This window comes from Sceloporus occidentalis, unplaced genomic scaffold (genome assembly GCF_023333645.1).
Source record: "Sceloporus occidentalis isolate IW3139 unplaced genomic scaffold, rSceOcc1.0.p SCAF_100, whole genome shotgun sequence".
In the NCBI taxonomy this organism is placed as follows: Eukaryota; Metazoa; Chordata; class Lepidosauria; order Squamata; family Phrynosomatidae; genus Sceloporus; species Sceloporus occidentalis.
The window spans coordinates 1-15066 of NW_028317080.1; the positions used below are offsets into that span (position 1 = coordinate 1).

At 39.4% G+C, this 15066-nt stretch overlaps 1 protein-coding gene across 1 annotated transcript; it reads right to left on the reverse strand.

Moving 5' to 3' along the window:
- Positions 1 to 7208: 7208 nt before the first annotated feature.
- LOC149284003 (complex I intermediate-associated protein 30, mitochondrial-like) lies at positions 7209 to 14348 on the reverse strand. The gene is made up of 4 exons (XM_089497176.1): positions 13878 to 14348; positions 12960 to 13145; positions 12042 to 12116; positions 7209 to 7346 (listed from the first exon to the last, which is right to left on the reverse strand). Exons 1-4 carry the CDS (start codon positions 14346 to 14348, stop codon positions 7209 to 7211), a joined length of 870 nt encoding a protein of 289 aa, XP_089353302.1.
- Between the last annotated feature and the right edge of the window lie 718 nt (positions 14349 to 15066).

The window sequence follows — 15066 nt, forward strand, 5'->3', positions numbered from 1 at the left end:
ATGGTAGAGATAAGCTCCTCATTATTACCAGATCCAGACATGCATCCCCTCTAGTTCGTTACTAGCTGAGACAAAAAAAACGTTGGCAGAATTAGTAGTTTAATTTTTCTACTTCTTCTGGGTAATTAAATTCTCCAATTATTATTATTTATTGCTTTATATAGCGCCATCAAATTCCATAGCGCCGTACAATGGGTAGACAGGACATAACAAGTAGTATGTAACATAAATTGATTTACAGAGACAACCCGGCTCAAACGAGCTTACAATCTAGAGGATAATGATAGTACAACCTTTTTGAGAAGCCTTTGCTATTTGCATTAATAATTGTGATTCATCATATTCACCAATGTTTAGTGCCTTGTAACAAATGTCCACTAATAATTCCTGGGCAGTTCTACCCCTACTGACTATCTGAACCCACAATGATTCCACATTTTTAGTACTGTCATCATATATATTCCTGCAAATGGGGCAGTAATGCTGGTTTGACCTAACTTTCCTAAACATGTAGCCCTCCAAGTTGATTGACCAACCATAATCCCGCCATGTTTCTGTTATGCCTATTAAATTATAGTTTTCAATTCATGCTACCAACTTCAATTCCCTTTTTCACTAGTTAAACATTTGGCATTTGCAAGCACTTAATGCCACTGCCATGTTCCCTTTGTGATTTCATTTTGAAGTTTATAGACTTCTCCCTATAACCCGTACTAGCCAAGCCCCCAGATCCACCCACCTTGGTACTAAGTCGCCTTCCCTTTCTATACTGTCTAGCCCAGTGTTTATTGGTCCCCCCCATTCCTAGTTTAAAATATCCTCCAACTGGCTACCCATTCCTCGTGCATTCAGGTGCAATCCATCCCGACTGTAGAGACTGTACCGCAAAGCAAAATTAGCCCAGTGCTCTAAAAACCCAAAGCCCTCCTTCTTACACCAAGCCTCGAGTCATGCACCTAATGTATTCAGTTTAAGGGCAGGTTTTTTTTTGGTTTTTTTTTGTTTTTTTTGGGGGGGGGGGTTACTAAACAGTAAAATTGTAAAAATTTACTTTTTAAACCTTATTGTTTTTGTCATACTAAGCTACATACTATACAAAAGCAGTATAAAGGGAAAGCATTTTCCCTTGAAAAATTATATATAATAAAGTTTGGGGGTACACCAAACAGGGGAATTGTCATGAAGGGGTTAACTGGAAATATAGAAGGGAGAGGGGAGATACATTTAAAGTACTGTATTTGCTAGATTTTAACCCCCCCCCCTAAAATCTGAGTATTAATTTAGGAAAAAAGAAAAAGCCTGAATATAAGTCAATAATTCATGTAAACGATTTTTTCATATTTAATAAAAGCTATGATTGAGAGAAAAAAAAATGTTTTTATTTCCTCTTATTTGCCAGCCTGCCCCTGCAGTTATGCACATCTGCCCCCAGCCTTGCCAGAAATGGCTTATACCCCCTATACGCCACTGTCTCCCTAATTTGCCTTATACCCTCCTATATGCCACTCTGCCTCCAGAAATACCTTATACCCCTATATGCCACTCTGGCATGTAGGTGGTTAAAAGGCATATCATGTGACAGAGTGGCATATAGGTGGCTAAAAGGCATATCATGGGACACTCTGCCTCCAGAAAAGCCATATGCCCCCCCCCCCCCCACTGATTTACCAGTGCTTCTGACTCCCCAGTGTCTAGTGCGGGCAGCGGGTAGAGGCAATCATTAGTTCCGGCGGGGCTTCTATGGCTGAGCAGCTGGGGAAGGTATGCGCGGTGCCCGCACTCTGTGATAGAAGCCCCGGTGGAAGTGCCGGCAGCAGCTGAGGTTACCAGACAGGAAGATCCAGGTCCCCTACAGCACTGCAGGGGATCTGGATCTAAGTCTCATAGACAGACCTCTATTTGAGATCTGATTATAAGACTACCTCGATTATAAGACGAGGGGTATCTTTCAGAGCACCGGCTCTGAAAATAACTTTGTCTTATAATTGAGCAAATACGCTATTCCTGGGTGGCATCACTCGGGAGATGTTGCTGAACACATGGGGGTGGTAGTTGTCACTGACATATACCCAAAGCTGTAAATTCATACACCTTAAGTAAAATGTGACAAAGGCTGGTAGTAGACTTGGTTAAATTGCTATGATTTTAAACACTATGGGGTGTCTAGTGCTCAAAAATATGATGGGAGTAAACTGCATTGATCGGCTTTAAAGATGTCGCAAATAGGACATGGAAACAGGATTTCCAGATTTGAAATAAAAAGGTACACTACTTGTACTTATTGCCCGATAACTTGCAAAAAAACCCACACAAACATTGGGCATTACTTAACTCAGGACAAATGTTAGAATCTATGTAGCAGTTTTTGTACTAGCTTTTGTAATTGATCTTTCCAAAAAAAAAAAAAAAAAGAGTGGGTGCTTTTTTCAATTTTTCTCCATATTTTTTTTCTATAGGAAATTGGATGAAATGATGAATAAAAAGGTACCTAAAGAATGCCCTTGTTGTTCCGAAAAAAAACCAACATAACTTGAGTGGGTGCACCAAACGAGAAAGAGAAAAATTACAGCTAAACACAAGCACCGCGGAAATTTTGTTAATACACCCTCAGTCAAGAAGGACACACACAAAAAAAAGTCAGGGGTTAAAAATGGGATTAAAAAATAAACCCTTATGTGATCTAGAAGTTACAGCCCTGCAGTTGCCAACCTCTATGGTCAGACATTCCTTGGCCACTGAACAGCTGATTAGAGCAACCTAGCCCTGGCAGGAAAAGCTACCACTGAAGTCAACAGCAATGTACGAATTTAATTTTTGAAACTGCGAGAGGTTATACTATTGACAAAGAAATAGACCATTTGGGTAACAAAAATCAATCTTCCAATCACGAGTTTAATTGCAACCCTACATATTACAAACATACAGAGCAGTTTCAGCTGGACAGGTAGCGCCACATGTGCCAGAGTTCCACCGGCACGACGAGTTGCCCGACGTGGGCATGATACTTGGAATCATCCCTACAACCCAAGACTCCCCGAAGCCCTGGCACCAGGTTGACATGGTGACACACACACACACGCACGCACTACGATGCATTGACACACACACACACACACACACACACGCTCTACGATGCATTGACCTTTCTATACAATGCCATGAGTTAAGAGCGCAGACTCGGCTAGCTTGTAAGCTCGTTTGTTTGATTGCTGCTTTCTTCAACATCAGTCTCTGTAGGTATAAACAATATGTGATACACTGCTTGCTATCTCATGTTTAGTACAGCAGTGCAAAACAAGATGGTACTGTAACCCAGGAGTGGACAAGGATAAAACACTCCTATACTTAAAGTCCGGTGAGAAAGAATAAGCACGATATAGGATGGGCAGAACTCAACCCATGTTCATACCCCAGTCCGAGGCTATGCCAGCACAGTAGGTTACCCCACGCTTAACCCTAAAATACACGGAAAACGAATACATGCATTGAAATGTACACGGACAATGCTCGAAATCCAGATTCGGATGGGAGCAAACGAATAACTCTAAGTGTGACGGTGTTCGTCTCTACGAAAGTACTCAAGGCCCAGGAGCCCCGGCGCTTCTAGGCAACGTCTAGCACGCTTTATACCATCGTACCTGGTCTAAATTTTCGTCACTGCCGCTGACTTCGGTGTCCGAATCGATAACAATCCTTCGCCCTTTCCGTTTTTTCACCATGGTTAAACGAGTCCAAGCAGCGCGGGTAAAAAACCTAAAGCCTCCACAATCATGCAAAAGCTACTAGGCATGCGCATTCAATGTTACGTACTGAAACCCCGCCCCTCCTTCTTTATGACTTCATACGTATGTACACTGGCCCCGGAACCATTTCTATGGACGTAGCTAAGCGTGTGTCGCTTCACTTTAAATAAAGTAGTGTTCGTTCTTTCAATACCCAGTGTTTTGTTTTGTTTTTTGACAGGTTTGATGAGGTAAGTGTAGCGTCAGTGATCAGTCATATGTCATAGTAGATAGTTATAGTTAACCCCTTGAGGGCCGGGCTTATTTTTTCTTTTTTGTACCGAGGCTTTTTTTAACACTTTTGCTGTAATTTTCTCCTCACCCATACATTTTTTATTTTTTATTTTTTTTCAGGACAAGATGGGCTTTCTTTTGATGATATCATCTTATTTACTATATAAGAAATAAAACATGGTGAAAAAATTTGAAAAAAAAAACCACCTTTTCTGACTTTTATTTGAAAAATATAATACTTGCCTACAAAACCAAGTAAAAAAACAAAAACAGCTAAATAGATTCTACTATTTGTCCTGAGTTTAGAAATACCCAATGTTTTTATGGTTTTTTTGTAAGTTATAGGGTAATAATTACAAGTAGCGTTTTTCCCCAGATCTGGTCTTTGATGCCGGTTAACTCAATTTACCCCATCAAACCAAATATTTTTGAAAACTAGACACCTCAGGGTATTACAGATGCTGGTATTTTAACCCTTTCCATGCACTAATTATAGAACCACACTTTGTCAAACTTTTTAAGTCTTTTTTTTTTCTCACAAATTATAATTTAGTTATAAATATACAGGTTCTGGTATATCTCACTGTCAAACACCACCCCAATATGTGTTCAGCAACATCTCCCGAGCTCGGTGATACCCCACATGCATGGGTTTTTTTGGGCTGTTTCGGATTTAAAATGCCACATTTGGGAAGTGTGCTTTTTTTTCTCCATTTTGGTCAGTCTGTACCTTTGCCCTATGTTTCAACCAGGCCACTCCAAACCATTAATTTATAATTAAATTAGACACCCCTTAGGTATTTGAAATGCTTTGCTGGTACTGGATGGTTCCTCTGGTGACATCACTGCATGATTATTTTTAATTGTTAGCAATTTTTTTTTATATATATATTTTTTGAATATTTTACTAATCACATTGTGATTAGAAAGCTGGGCTCCTTTGACTTACACGGCTGAATGCAGTACCTGTATTCAACCTGCAAGTGGAGCCAGATTTCTTTTCAACTTTTTTTTTTTTTTTAACCCTTTCGTGACAAAGGCTGATTTTACTTTTTGTACCCTTCGTGACAATGGCCGTTTTAACATTTCTGCGCTGCTCGTGTTTAGCTGTAATTTTCTTCTTCCCGTTTACTGAACCCACACACATTATATATTGTTTTTTTCAGGACAAGAAGGGCTTTCTTTAGATGACATTGTTTTGATTGTATCATATTTACTATTGAAAAAAGTATAAAATATGGTGAAAAATTTAGAAAAAAATGACTGTTTCTAACTTTTAGTTGAAAAATCTTTTACTCATCTATAAAAGGTAATGAAAAAACCTGCTAAATAGATTCTACTATTTGTCCTGAGTTTATAAATACCCAATGTTTTTATGGTTTTTTTTGCTTTTTTCTACACATTATGGGGCAAAAACTACAGGTAGCGTTTTGCTATTTCAAAGCCATTTTTTCCAAATCTGGTAATTCTTCCCCCCATGTGCCATTTTGGGTATATTTGAAGCCGGCCAATGCAATTTACCCCATCAAGTCATATATTTTTGAAAACTAGACAGCCCAGGGCATTACAAATGCTAGTATTTTAACCCTTTCCAAGCACTATTTCTATCATCAGCCTTTGTCAAACTTTATGGTATTTTTTTTTTTTTGCATTTGTTTTTTCACACACATTTTACTTCAGGTATGAATAAACAGGTTCTGGTATATGTCACTATCATAAAACACCCCAATATGTGTTCAGCAACATCTCCTGAGTACAGCGATACCTCACATGAATGATTTTGCCTGGCTGTTAGGGGTCAAAAGGGACACATTTGGGGCATTCGCATTTTTCAATGTTGAACTTTGGCATTTGGGGATCCACTGCCCATGCCCTATTTGGTACATCTTTGAGCTGGGCCATTTCAGTGTGCCCAAAAAAAACATATATTTTTGAAAACTAGACACCCCAGGGTATTTTAAATGCTGGTATTTTAACTCTTTGCATGCACACATTTTACCACCACAATTTTTTCAAAGTTCGCAGTAGTATTTTTGTGTGTGTATTTTTCCCCCACACACCTATGTTATGTATGAATTTACAGCTCCTGGTATATGCCGCTGTCACACGACACCCCAATATGTGTTCAGCAACATCTCCTGAGTACAGTGATACCCCACATGCATGGGTTTGTCATTTTTGGGGGGAACTAAAAGGCCATATTTGGTACGTGTGCATTTTTCTAATTGGAAATTAGATGTGTGGCCATCCTTCCCCCCGTGTTAATTGGGACATTGTTGAACCCGGCCAATTCAATTTTTTTAAAAGTAGACACCCCATGGGCATTTAATATGCCAGTATTTTAACTGCGAGAATTGTTTTAAGCTAATATGCAAATTTTAGAACTTGCTCACAAAAATATATTTTTTATATATATTCTTTTTTTTTTTGCCTTTTTTTTTTTTTTTTTTTAAATTTAACATTTTTTTTCAACCTGCAAGTGGAGCCAGAGTTCTCTAGAGGGTCTGGAGACCATCTAGCGAACTTTTTCATCTTTATTGTTTTTTTTCCCAGGCCGCCGCCATCTTGCTGATGGTGAAGATCACCGGCAGCGGCGGCTGTGATCGCTCTCCGGAGCGGTCACAGTCCATCCTGGGGTAAGTGTTTGGTGTCGCTGGATGCCTCCTGATCGAGGCATTCCAGCTACACCATTTAAGTTTAGGAGGTGCTTGTTGATCGCCTCCTAAACGCTTTTAAAACGGGCATCCGCCGCCATACAAAGTATGGTGGATGTTGACGGCCCGGGGAGGGGCCAGAGATGGGCATTACAGCAACGCCGTTTGGGTGCAGAAAGCGAAAGTAGATCGCTTTCTGCACCCGTTTAAAGACGTGCCGGTCCTGGCACATCATTTGTCGTAAACAACATGTTTTTCCGTGACGTGCCCGGGCCGGCAATTGTCATCAAGGGGTTAAAGGACGCCGCTGGGGTGGGTGTTTGGTGACGCTGAAGGTAAAATATATATATCTACGAGTGTGTACATTTCTAAGTTTTAGAACATAAGCAAAATATATATATATTTGCTAAAACGCAATAGAATTTGAAAAAACAACAATAAAGAGGATGGCAAAGTGATAATTTTCACCATATTTAATGTATTCTCACTATTGCACAAAATCTTACAAATACTATAATTATCAATTTATCAAACCGATTTATGACGGATTGCGCTTGTATTTCTCATAGGCAAACTCCTCAGTATGCGAACGGTCATTACACAATCCAATGAAATCAATTTCTAGCTGAAAGGGCCCTTCTGCCTTGTCGCCAAGTGTGAATCCTAAAGCAGTGATCTAGGAAAAAGGTAAATAAAATTATACAAATAAGTTATGTATTATTTTTCTATCATTAATTTACTTATGCTAAATGTTCCAGCAACAAAACAGTCTATCTTTTTAATCATCCACAACAAACCTGAAATATAAAATACATCATTAGTTATGACAAGTTAGGGACGTGTTAAGAAAAATTATTTACAAAAACCATCTTTGTAACACCTAGTTACTATTAACCCCTTCGTGGCTGATTTTCTTTTGTACACAGTTTTCTACCCGGAGAAGAAGCAATTTTACGACAAGACAGGAGGCTTCATAATTTGCATAAACCTTCTTTACTGTACCACCAACAGCAGCAAAGAAAACTCAAAACAACAAAGAAATATAGCCAATGAATGACCAACATAACATATATAATAATGTCCCAACTGTCACTTCTCTTCCTCTTCTTTGCTGCTGCCACCAGCAAGGTCAGGTCAAAATTTTCACATTACATTATTATCCAATTATTATTTCCTTATAATATATATATATATATATATATATATATATATATATATATATATATATATATATATATATATATATTCACAATTTATTACTTTAATTTGTCCATTTTCTCTATTTCTTCTTATATATTTTTCCTATATATCTGGTCTCCCTTAGTACAACTGGGTTTTGGCTGCTTACCTTGCCACCTATTTGACTCCCTGTTTAGGCCGTAATCGCGCCATTTAGCGTGTGGCCCTTTCTCCCTTCTTCCTCCCCAGGTTTATCCATTAGTTTTTCCCTTTCTTTTTTTTGGCCTTATCTCTCCCCTCTTCTCCCTCTCAGTTCTTATCTCGTCTGATGGTCCCTTGTCTTCTGCTTCTTCCCTCCTCTTGTAATCTGTATTTAATTATTTATTTCCACAATCGCGTCTTTATTTCCATCGCGTCTTTAATTATTTATTTTCGCGCACTCTCTCTTCATGGAGTTCTCCCTTGTGCTCCATCAGTTAACCCTTTCCTTGCTGCAGCTGTTCCAGGCTGCCAGTCTTCTTATAAATAAACATTCTTGTATTCATATGTTTGGTCTCTGGACTTTTCTTCATTAGTTAGTTCTCTTGGTTTATTGTTTAATTATTTATTCTCTTATTCTCATCTTATTAAAAACACCATTTATCTACTCTGATTTACTTCTAGTCAGACCATGTCACCTACTGGTCTAGTGGTTCAGTACTGTGTCTCTCAGAGATGAAGTTGCTGGTTCAATACCCAATTGAGCTAGATACTTAAAAAAAACAAATGTATTTTATATTCAAACTGTTTTATTTTACAATTGCTTAAAGCTTGTCCCCTGCTTCACACTGTCAATCAGCAGGGTGATCCATACAAAGTATCTTCATATACTACAATTGCTAAGGCTCGTCCCCCGCTTCATACTGTCAATGAGCGGGGTGATCCATACTAAACTACTTACGTATACTTATACACATATATTCAGCCCTTATATGCCACTCTGGCATATAGGGGGTTAAAAGGCACATCATGGGACAGAGTGGCATATAGGGGGATATAAGGCATTTCTGGACGCAGAGTGGCATATAGGGGGTTAAAAGGCATTTCTAGAGGCAGAGTGGCATAAAGGGGGTTAAAAGGCATATTATGGGGCACTCTTCAGGCGCCTACTTTGCTTATAGGTGGCGCCGGCCCTGCCTAGACAGGGACACGGACGTGGCCTCAGAATACCAGGGGTTGCTGCGCGTCATCCCCTCCTGCTCTGCCTCCAGAACAATATCAGGAACTGAGGCAACCGATTCAACGGTCACTATGGGAGGTGGCCCTCCAGGAGGCTATTATATGCCGGGTTCAGTGTATTCCAAGCCCAGAGAGGAAGATCCAGGACCCCTGCAGCGCTGCGGGGGACCTTGATCTTAGTCTTATAGTAGGACCTCTATTTGAGGTCAGATTATAAAAACAACCTCGAATATGACGAGGGCTATTTTTCAGAGCAAAAAAACTTGTCATATTTAAACATGGTATATTTTACTATTTGTCTGGCGTTAAGAAATACCCTATGTTTATATGTTTTTTTTCCTCCGGGTTATGGGGCAATAAGTACAAGTAGCATTTTGCTATTTCAAAACCATTTTTCCAAATCTGGTAATTCTGCCCCTACGTGCTATTTGGAACATTTTTTAAACCGGCCAATGCAATTTACCATATATTTTTGCATTGAACCATATATTTTTGAAGACTCGAAACCCCAGGGTATTTCAAATGCTTGTATTTTAACTCTTTCCATGCACTAATTCTACCAATAGTGTTTGTCAAACTTTGTGGTAGTCATTATTTGGCGTTTTTCTTTTCATAAACATTTTACTTCAGGTATGAATTTACAGGTCCTGGTATTTGTCCGGGTCACACAACATGTGTTAAGGAACATCTCCCAAGTACAGTGATACCACTAGTGCATGAGTTTGCCTGGCTGTTTGGGGGCAAAAGGGCCACATTTAGGGCATAACCATTTTTACATTTTGAACTTTGACATTTGGTGATCCTGTGCCCATGCCCTATATGGTACATCTTTGAGCCAGGCCAATTCAATGTACCAAATAAAACCATATAATTTTTGCAAACTAGACACACCCCAGGGTATTTCAAATGCTGGTCTTTTAACTCTTACCATTCACACATTTTACCACCAGCCTTTGTCAACGTTTGGAATAGTATTTTTCCCCACATATGTTGTACTTTAGGTATAAATTTACACACAAAGCTCCAGTATGTGTTCAGCAACATCTCCTGGGCACAGTGTAGTGATAACTACAGTGTAGAATTATTTTAACGTTACATTTTTAGTTTTTTTTTTAAAATGTATTATTAATTGTGATTAGAAAGCTGGGCTCCATTGACTTTGATTGAATGCAGTACCTGGAGAAACCCTCTTGGAAACATTTTTTAAAAGGAAGCACCACCATCTTGCGAGTGACAAAATCTCACAGTGGCGGTTGTGACGAGTGGTCACAGTCACAGTGTGTCCTGGGGTGGGTGTTCGGTGTTGCTGAATGCCTCGCTATGGATTTCCGCTACACCACTCAAGTTTAGGAGGTAATCAACTTAACTCTTTTAAAAAAAACAGGTGTCCACCCGGCAGAGAGCACCTGAGCTGTAGCTTGCCATCTGTTATGGTTAAAGGTGGCCTGAAGCTCACACCAGACTCCGTCTGACGTGGAGTCTTCCTTAGCCATGACGGATGAAGAGCAGAATTTCTTTTACTGGCACCCCTATGGGTCTACTTATGAAAACATATCAATACAGGTAGAGATGTGGTCAAAATGTGAAAATGAAATATTTTCAGGGATCAAAATGACCTATGCTTGAGTTAAACTGTTATTAACTTGAATTCCTGTGTTTGAAATATTAACTGAATCTGCCAAAACCATTTTACTTGGAAGTACATTCCACATCTTTACTGTGCGGACTGTAAAAAATGTTTTTTTAAAAGTAAACCAGCCTAGTTTGGAATTTCTGGACATTATAGCTTCCATTCCTTTTATTAACTGGGCCCTTTCCTGCAGCAACTGCCTGATTGTGTACTGCTGGAAAGTTGTTTGCAGACAAGTACTCCAAGATACTACGCCCCAGTGGATTAACCCAATTTTCCCTGTGCAATTTGCCTCCAGCCACTGGCATAACTACAGTCGCAGCTGCGACGGATCTCGTGCCTCTAGGGCGCCTGGTGCAACCTCTTTTTCCTGTCTTCTTGTACCAGTTCAAAATAGTTAAGAACGGGAACTTCCGACCTGGACTGCACCAATCCAAGTTGGAAGGGCACTTTCTAAATTATTTTGAACCAGCACGGGGAGACAGGAGGGTATTGGGGTCACGTTATGTTTACAGGGAGAAAGCTGCCAGAGCAGTGAGGGGTAAGTGGAGGTGTGACATACATATATACAAACACATTTACGTATGTATGTGAGCATGGATGTGTACATGTGTGTATGCATGGATGTGTAAAAGCAGAAAAAAAAAAGTTTATTCATTAAAAAAATAAAAAAATCATTAAAATAATAATATAAATAATAATGTGAGCTGTGATGGCATTGTGACATCACTGGCATGTTCAGGAGGTCCCTAAGAGGACCTCTAACCATTTTTGTGTAAAATAAATATATCAAAAATACAAAAAAAAAAAAACACATCCAATTGCCCTAGCATAACATCTAGCCAGTATAACCCTCCTGCCCCCGTTCGCAACCCCCAAACCCGTTAAGCCATAGGCATAAAAATTATACAAAAAATGTACACCTTATAGTATGCTCCCTGGTGCTGGGAAAGTATGGAAAATCTATATAAATTAGGTATTTCTGAAATCAGGACACCTGAATTGATAAACTTGGAGGGGATTTTCCATCACTTTACCTAATTTTGTGAGGATTCAGAGGGAATTTTTTTTTCTTTGTAATTTTCACTAGTTTTTACTAAATTTCTCATTCAAAATTTTCAGCTAATCATCCAACTATGGTATCAAAAGAAACCTCTATCTCTCCTTGAAAAAAAAAATATAGTTTACATGGAAAAGAGAATAATCGCTGAACCAACAGCGCAAAAATGGCAAAATTGCTCCGGGCTTTGAGGTACCAAAAACCCCTGGAATTGAAGGGGTTAAATAAATTGTAAAGGGATTTTAGATGTTGATTATTTTGAATTATTTTAAAAAGACACGCACCTTGTCTGGCCATACTGGATGCTGGTTATCCTGAATTCTTCCCCGGCTTGACAAGAAAAACTTGGAAAAATGTATCTATCAAAACAGAGAAGTTAACTTAAGGAGCAGTTAGAGGTAAAGGTGGGCAAACTAAGGGGAATCTAAATCCTGGGGGCAGTGAAGATTATTAATGTATTTATTTATAAAAGTATGGTGTCAGTGATATTGCCTGAATGATTCGAATCTCCGTAACAATCGAATCTTTGAATGACTCTCTGAATCTATCGTTCCTCTGTGAATTCATGAGCTGTAACCTGATCCCAGGTGAAGGCAGAAAAAGCTTTTTTATTAAAAAGAGAGATTTTGGAATGTAATGCCCTCAACAATGCAAGGATACATATAGAGCTTAATTGGTCTGTGTTACTTTAAGTACTTTATGCAATACAAACCAATCAGAACACAGCTATATAAACCCAAACATCCCGGATCACTTCCTCTCTCTTTGCTGCTGGCCTCCAGCTGAGAAGTCTTCAATTATATTTATATAATCATAATTATTTATTAAAATGGTTTTGATTATAGCTATTCATATTTCAATTTTTGTTTGTTTTTAGTATCTTGTATATATCTTATATATTATAGGTTTTTCTGACCCGATTTCTTGCCCCCTTCTTTGGTTTTCCCGATCAACCTTTTTCTCCATCGCTTTTCCCCTTTGATTACTTTATTTTTTTCTGGCCATTTCGGGGTTTTTCTTTTTTGTGCATCCTCTGGTTCCACTGCAGCATCCCATTAGGGGACTTGTTTTTCCCTGAAGGCACTATCTGTCCTCTTCCTCCCGATGGGACCTTCCCCACTTCCCCAGGATTGTATGAATATGCAAGCAAAGAAAGATAGACTAAGTAAGTGCACTGTGATTAAAAAAGGCACACAATTTACCTTAACATCTTGCCAATATGGACCTCCTCGTGTGTACAAAAAATAATTGTACAAATCATCTTTTTGCATAGTGAAGTAGGTTTCTGTCATGATGTTTACCATCCATGGACGTCCATCACCACGCACTCGCAAATGCAGAGTGTTGAAGTTAGACCAGTCAAAATGCAGCTTTCGATTAAATGACCCCTGTAAAATGGACAGACATATCCTGTAAGAACCAATGCGCTAAATTTGTAAACATTTTGTAAATGACACTGTCAAACAATTATCAGGCATATTTGGCAATCTTTACTGTTGAAAAAATGATGAGCTTAAGTTTTGTGACGAACCCTCCATCACTGGGGCCACTGGAGATGCCAGCCTCCTCCCTATTGACTATGGGCCCTGACTTTGTAAAGACTTCTGTGGCCACCACCAGCAGTATCATCTCATCACTTGCTGAAGGGATTATCTGTAGCAGACAGCCAGGATCTGCAATCAGGGAGTGACCACCCTTGTTTTAGTTTAATGTTGTATAAGTCAGTCCCCCCCCCCATTCCCCAGTTCCACCATTAGACATTTACCCTAGACATCCCTGGAACTGATTTGGGCCAGTAATAGATAGTTGAAGTTGGGACCCTATTGTATTGTTAATCCCGTTACTGCCCCTGTTGTCTCTAGGAGGCAGATTAAGGGGGCGGTTTGTATCCCAATATCAGTTTTATGTTAATGTGTGTTTTGCAGGATATAACCAGCCCTGTGTGTGAAAAATAAAGCAGTCTTCATTTTGGTTCTACCCTAGACTCAATAGTCAGCGGATGTAGTCGGCCAGACTAGCCAGCTCCGTGACACTTACGTTTCTACACCCATTTTTCATTCTAAGTGTAGTTTTTTTACCACCTTCACACACTCCTTGTAAAACATGCAAACTGAACATACCAACACAGGTTTCGACCTCATGGTACAATATCCACTGTATCTTGTTTCTCCATCATGAGGTATTTCTGTATTAAGAGTCCCATAAAATAGTGCTGTCTGGTTGTTCTTTCCAAGCTTTAGAAAAGCCTTACTCTTCCCACCTATCTCCAAGTCCGAAGACACAGTCCATTTTTCTAAGTCCTGGGAGCTTCTAAACTCCCATACCAGACTTGTTTGTTCTAACATTTCCTGTCTCAAAGATTTCCCACCAGGTCCAGTCAAATGCTCCACAACCTCCTTCTTTAGTAAACCAAAATGTTTCTTCACACCACTAATGCCCTTCTCAAAGTTAAAATTGATTCTTTTCCATGGTGGCTCATTATCCAGGGGAGTACCAGGTCGACGATAATTGCTGGCATATCGTTGTGGAGGGGAAGAATGATGCAGAACGTAGATTGAGTTTGATCTGCGCATAATCAGTCTTAAAAACATTGTTGCGTTTTGTGGATAACAAGCCAATACTTGGATTACTAATAAACAGCGACTGAATAATAATCAGGTCAACCTGCAATTGTAAATGGAAGAAATGGAAAAAAAAAAAGAATGTAGTATGAATTTTATGCTAATTTAACTAAAGATTTTGACATACCTGTGAATATAGTAAACTACTACTATTAAACTCTAAAATTTATTTCTTGTTTTTATTTCCCAGCCTGCCCCCCCCAGTTATGCATCTGCCAGACTTGTCACACCAGATATGCCTTATACCTCCCTGATATGTAACTGTGCCCTCTGATATGCAACTGTGCCCTCCACAGATATGCCCCTCTGCTCCCCTCAGATATGCCACTGTGCCCTCTGATATAACAATCTGCCCTCCACAGATATGCCCCTCTGCTTCCCCCCCCCCCCCCCAGATATGCCACTGTGCCCTCTGATACACATACCTGGGAACTTCTGGTCTTCGGCTACCTGGAGACTTCCCTTGCGGGACGACAATACCGATTTTATTGATTAGCTGTTGAAGCCCACAAAGTAGAGGTTTGGCTGGTAGCCTAAATGGACAACTGTCTTAGACCACTAATGAAAAGGTTTTAGATTTCAAACAACTAAAAACAGTCGCGCTGTGTGCATGACCAGCAGAGTGACTGGTTTTGTCATAAATATTTATCAATGAAGAATAATAGATATGGTAGAGACGTAATAAAAA

Excerpts from the sequence above, each read along its gene's own strand:
- LOC149284003 (XM_089497176.1), bottom strand. The coding sequence starts at position 14,348 with ATGTTTTTAAGACTGATTATGCGCAGATCAAACTCAATCTACGTTCTG. Across the intron at positions 13,146-13,877 it reads TGAGGTCGAAACCTGTGTTG|GGGTCATTTAATCGAAAGCT; the intron begins GTATGTTCAGTT and ends TCCATTTTACAG. Across the intron at positions 12,117-12,959 it reads CATATTGGCAAGATGTTAAG|ATACATTTTTCCAAGTTTTT; the intron begins GTAAATTGTGTG and ends CTGTTTTGATAG.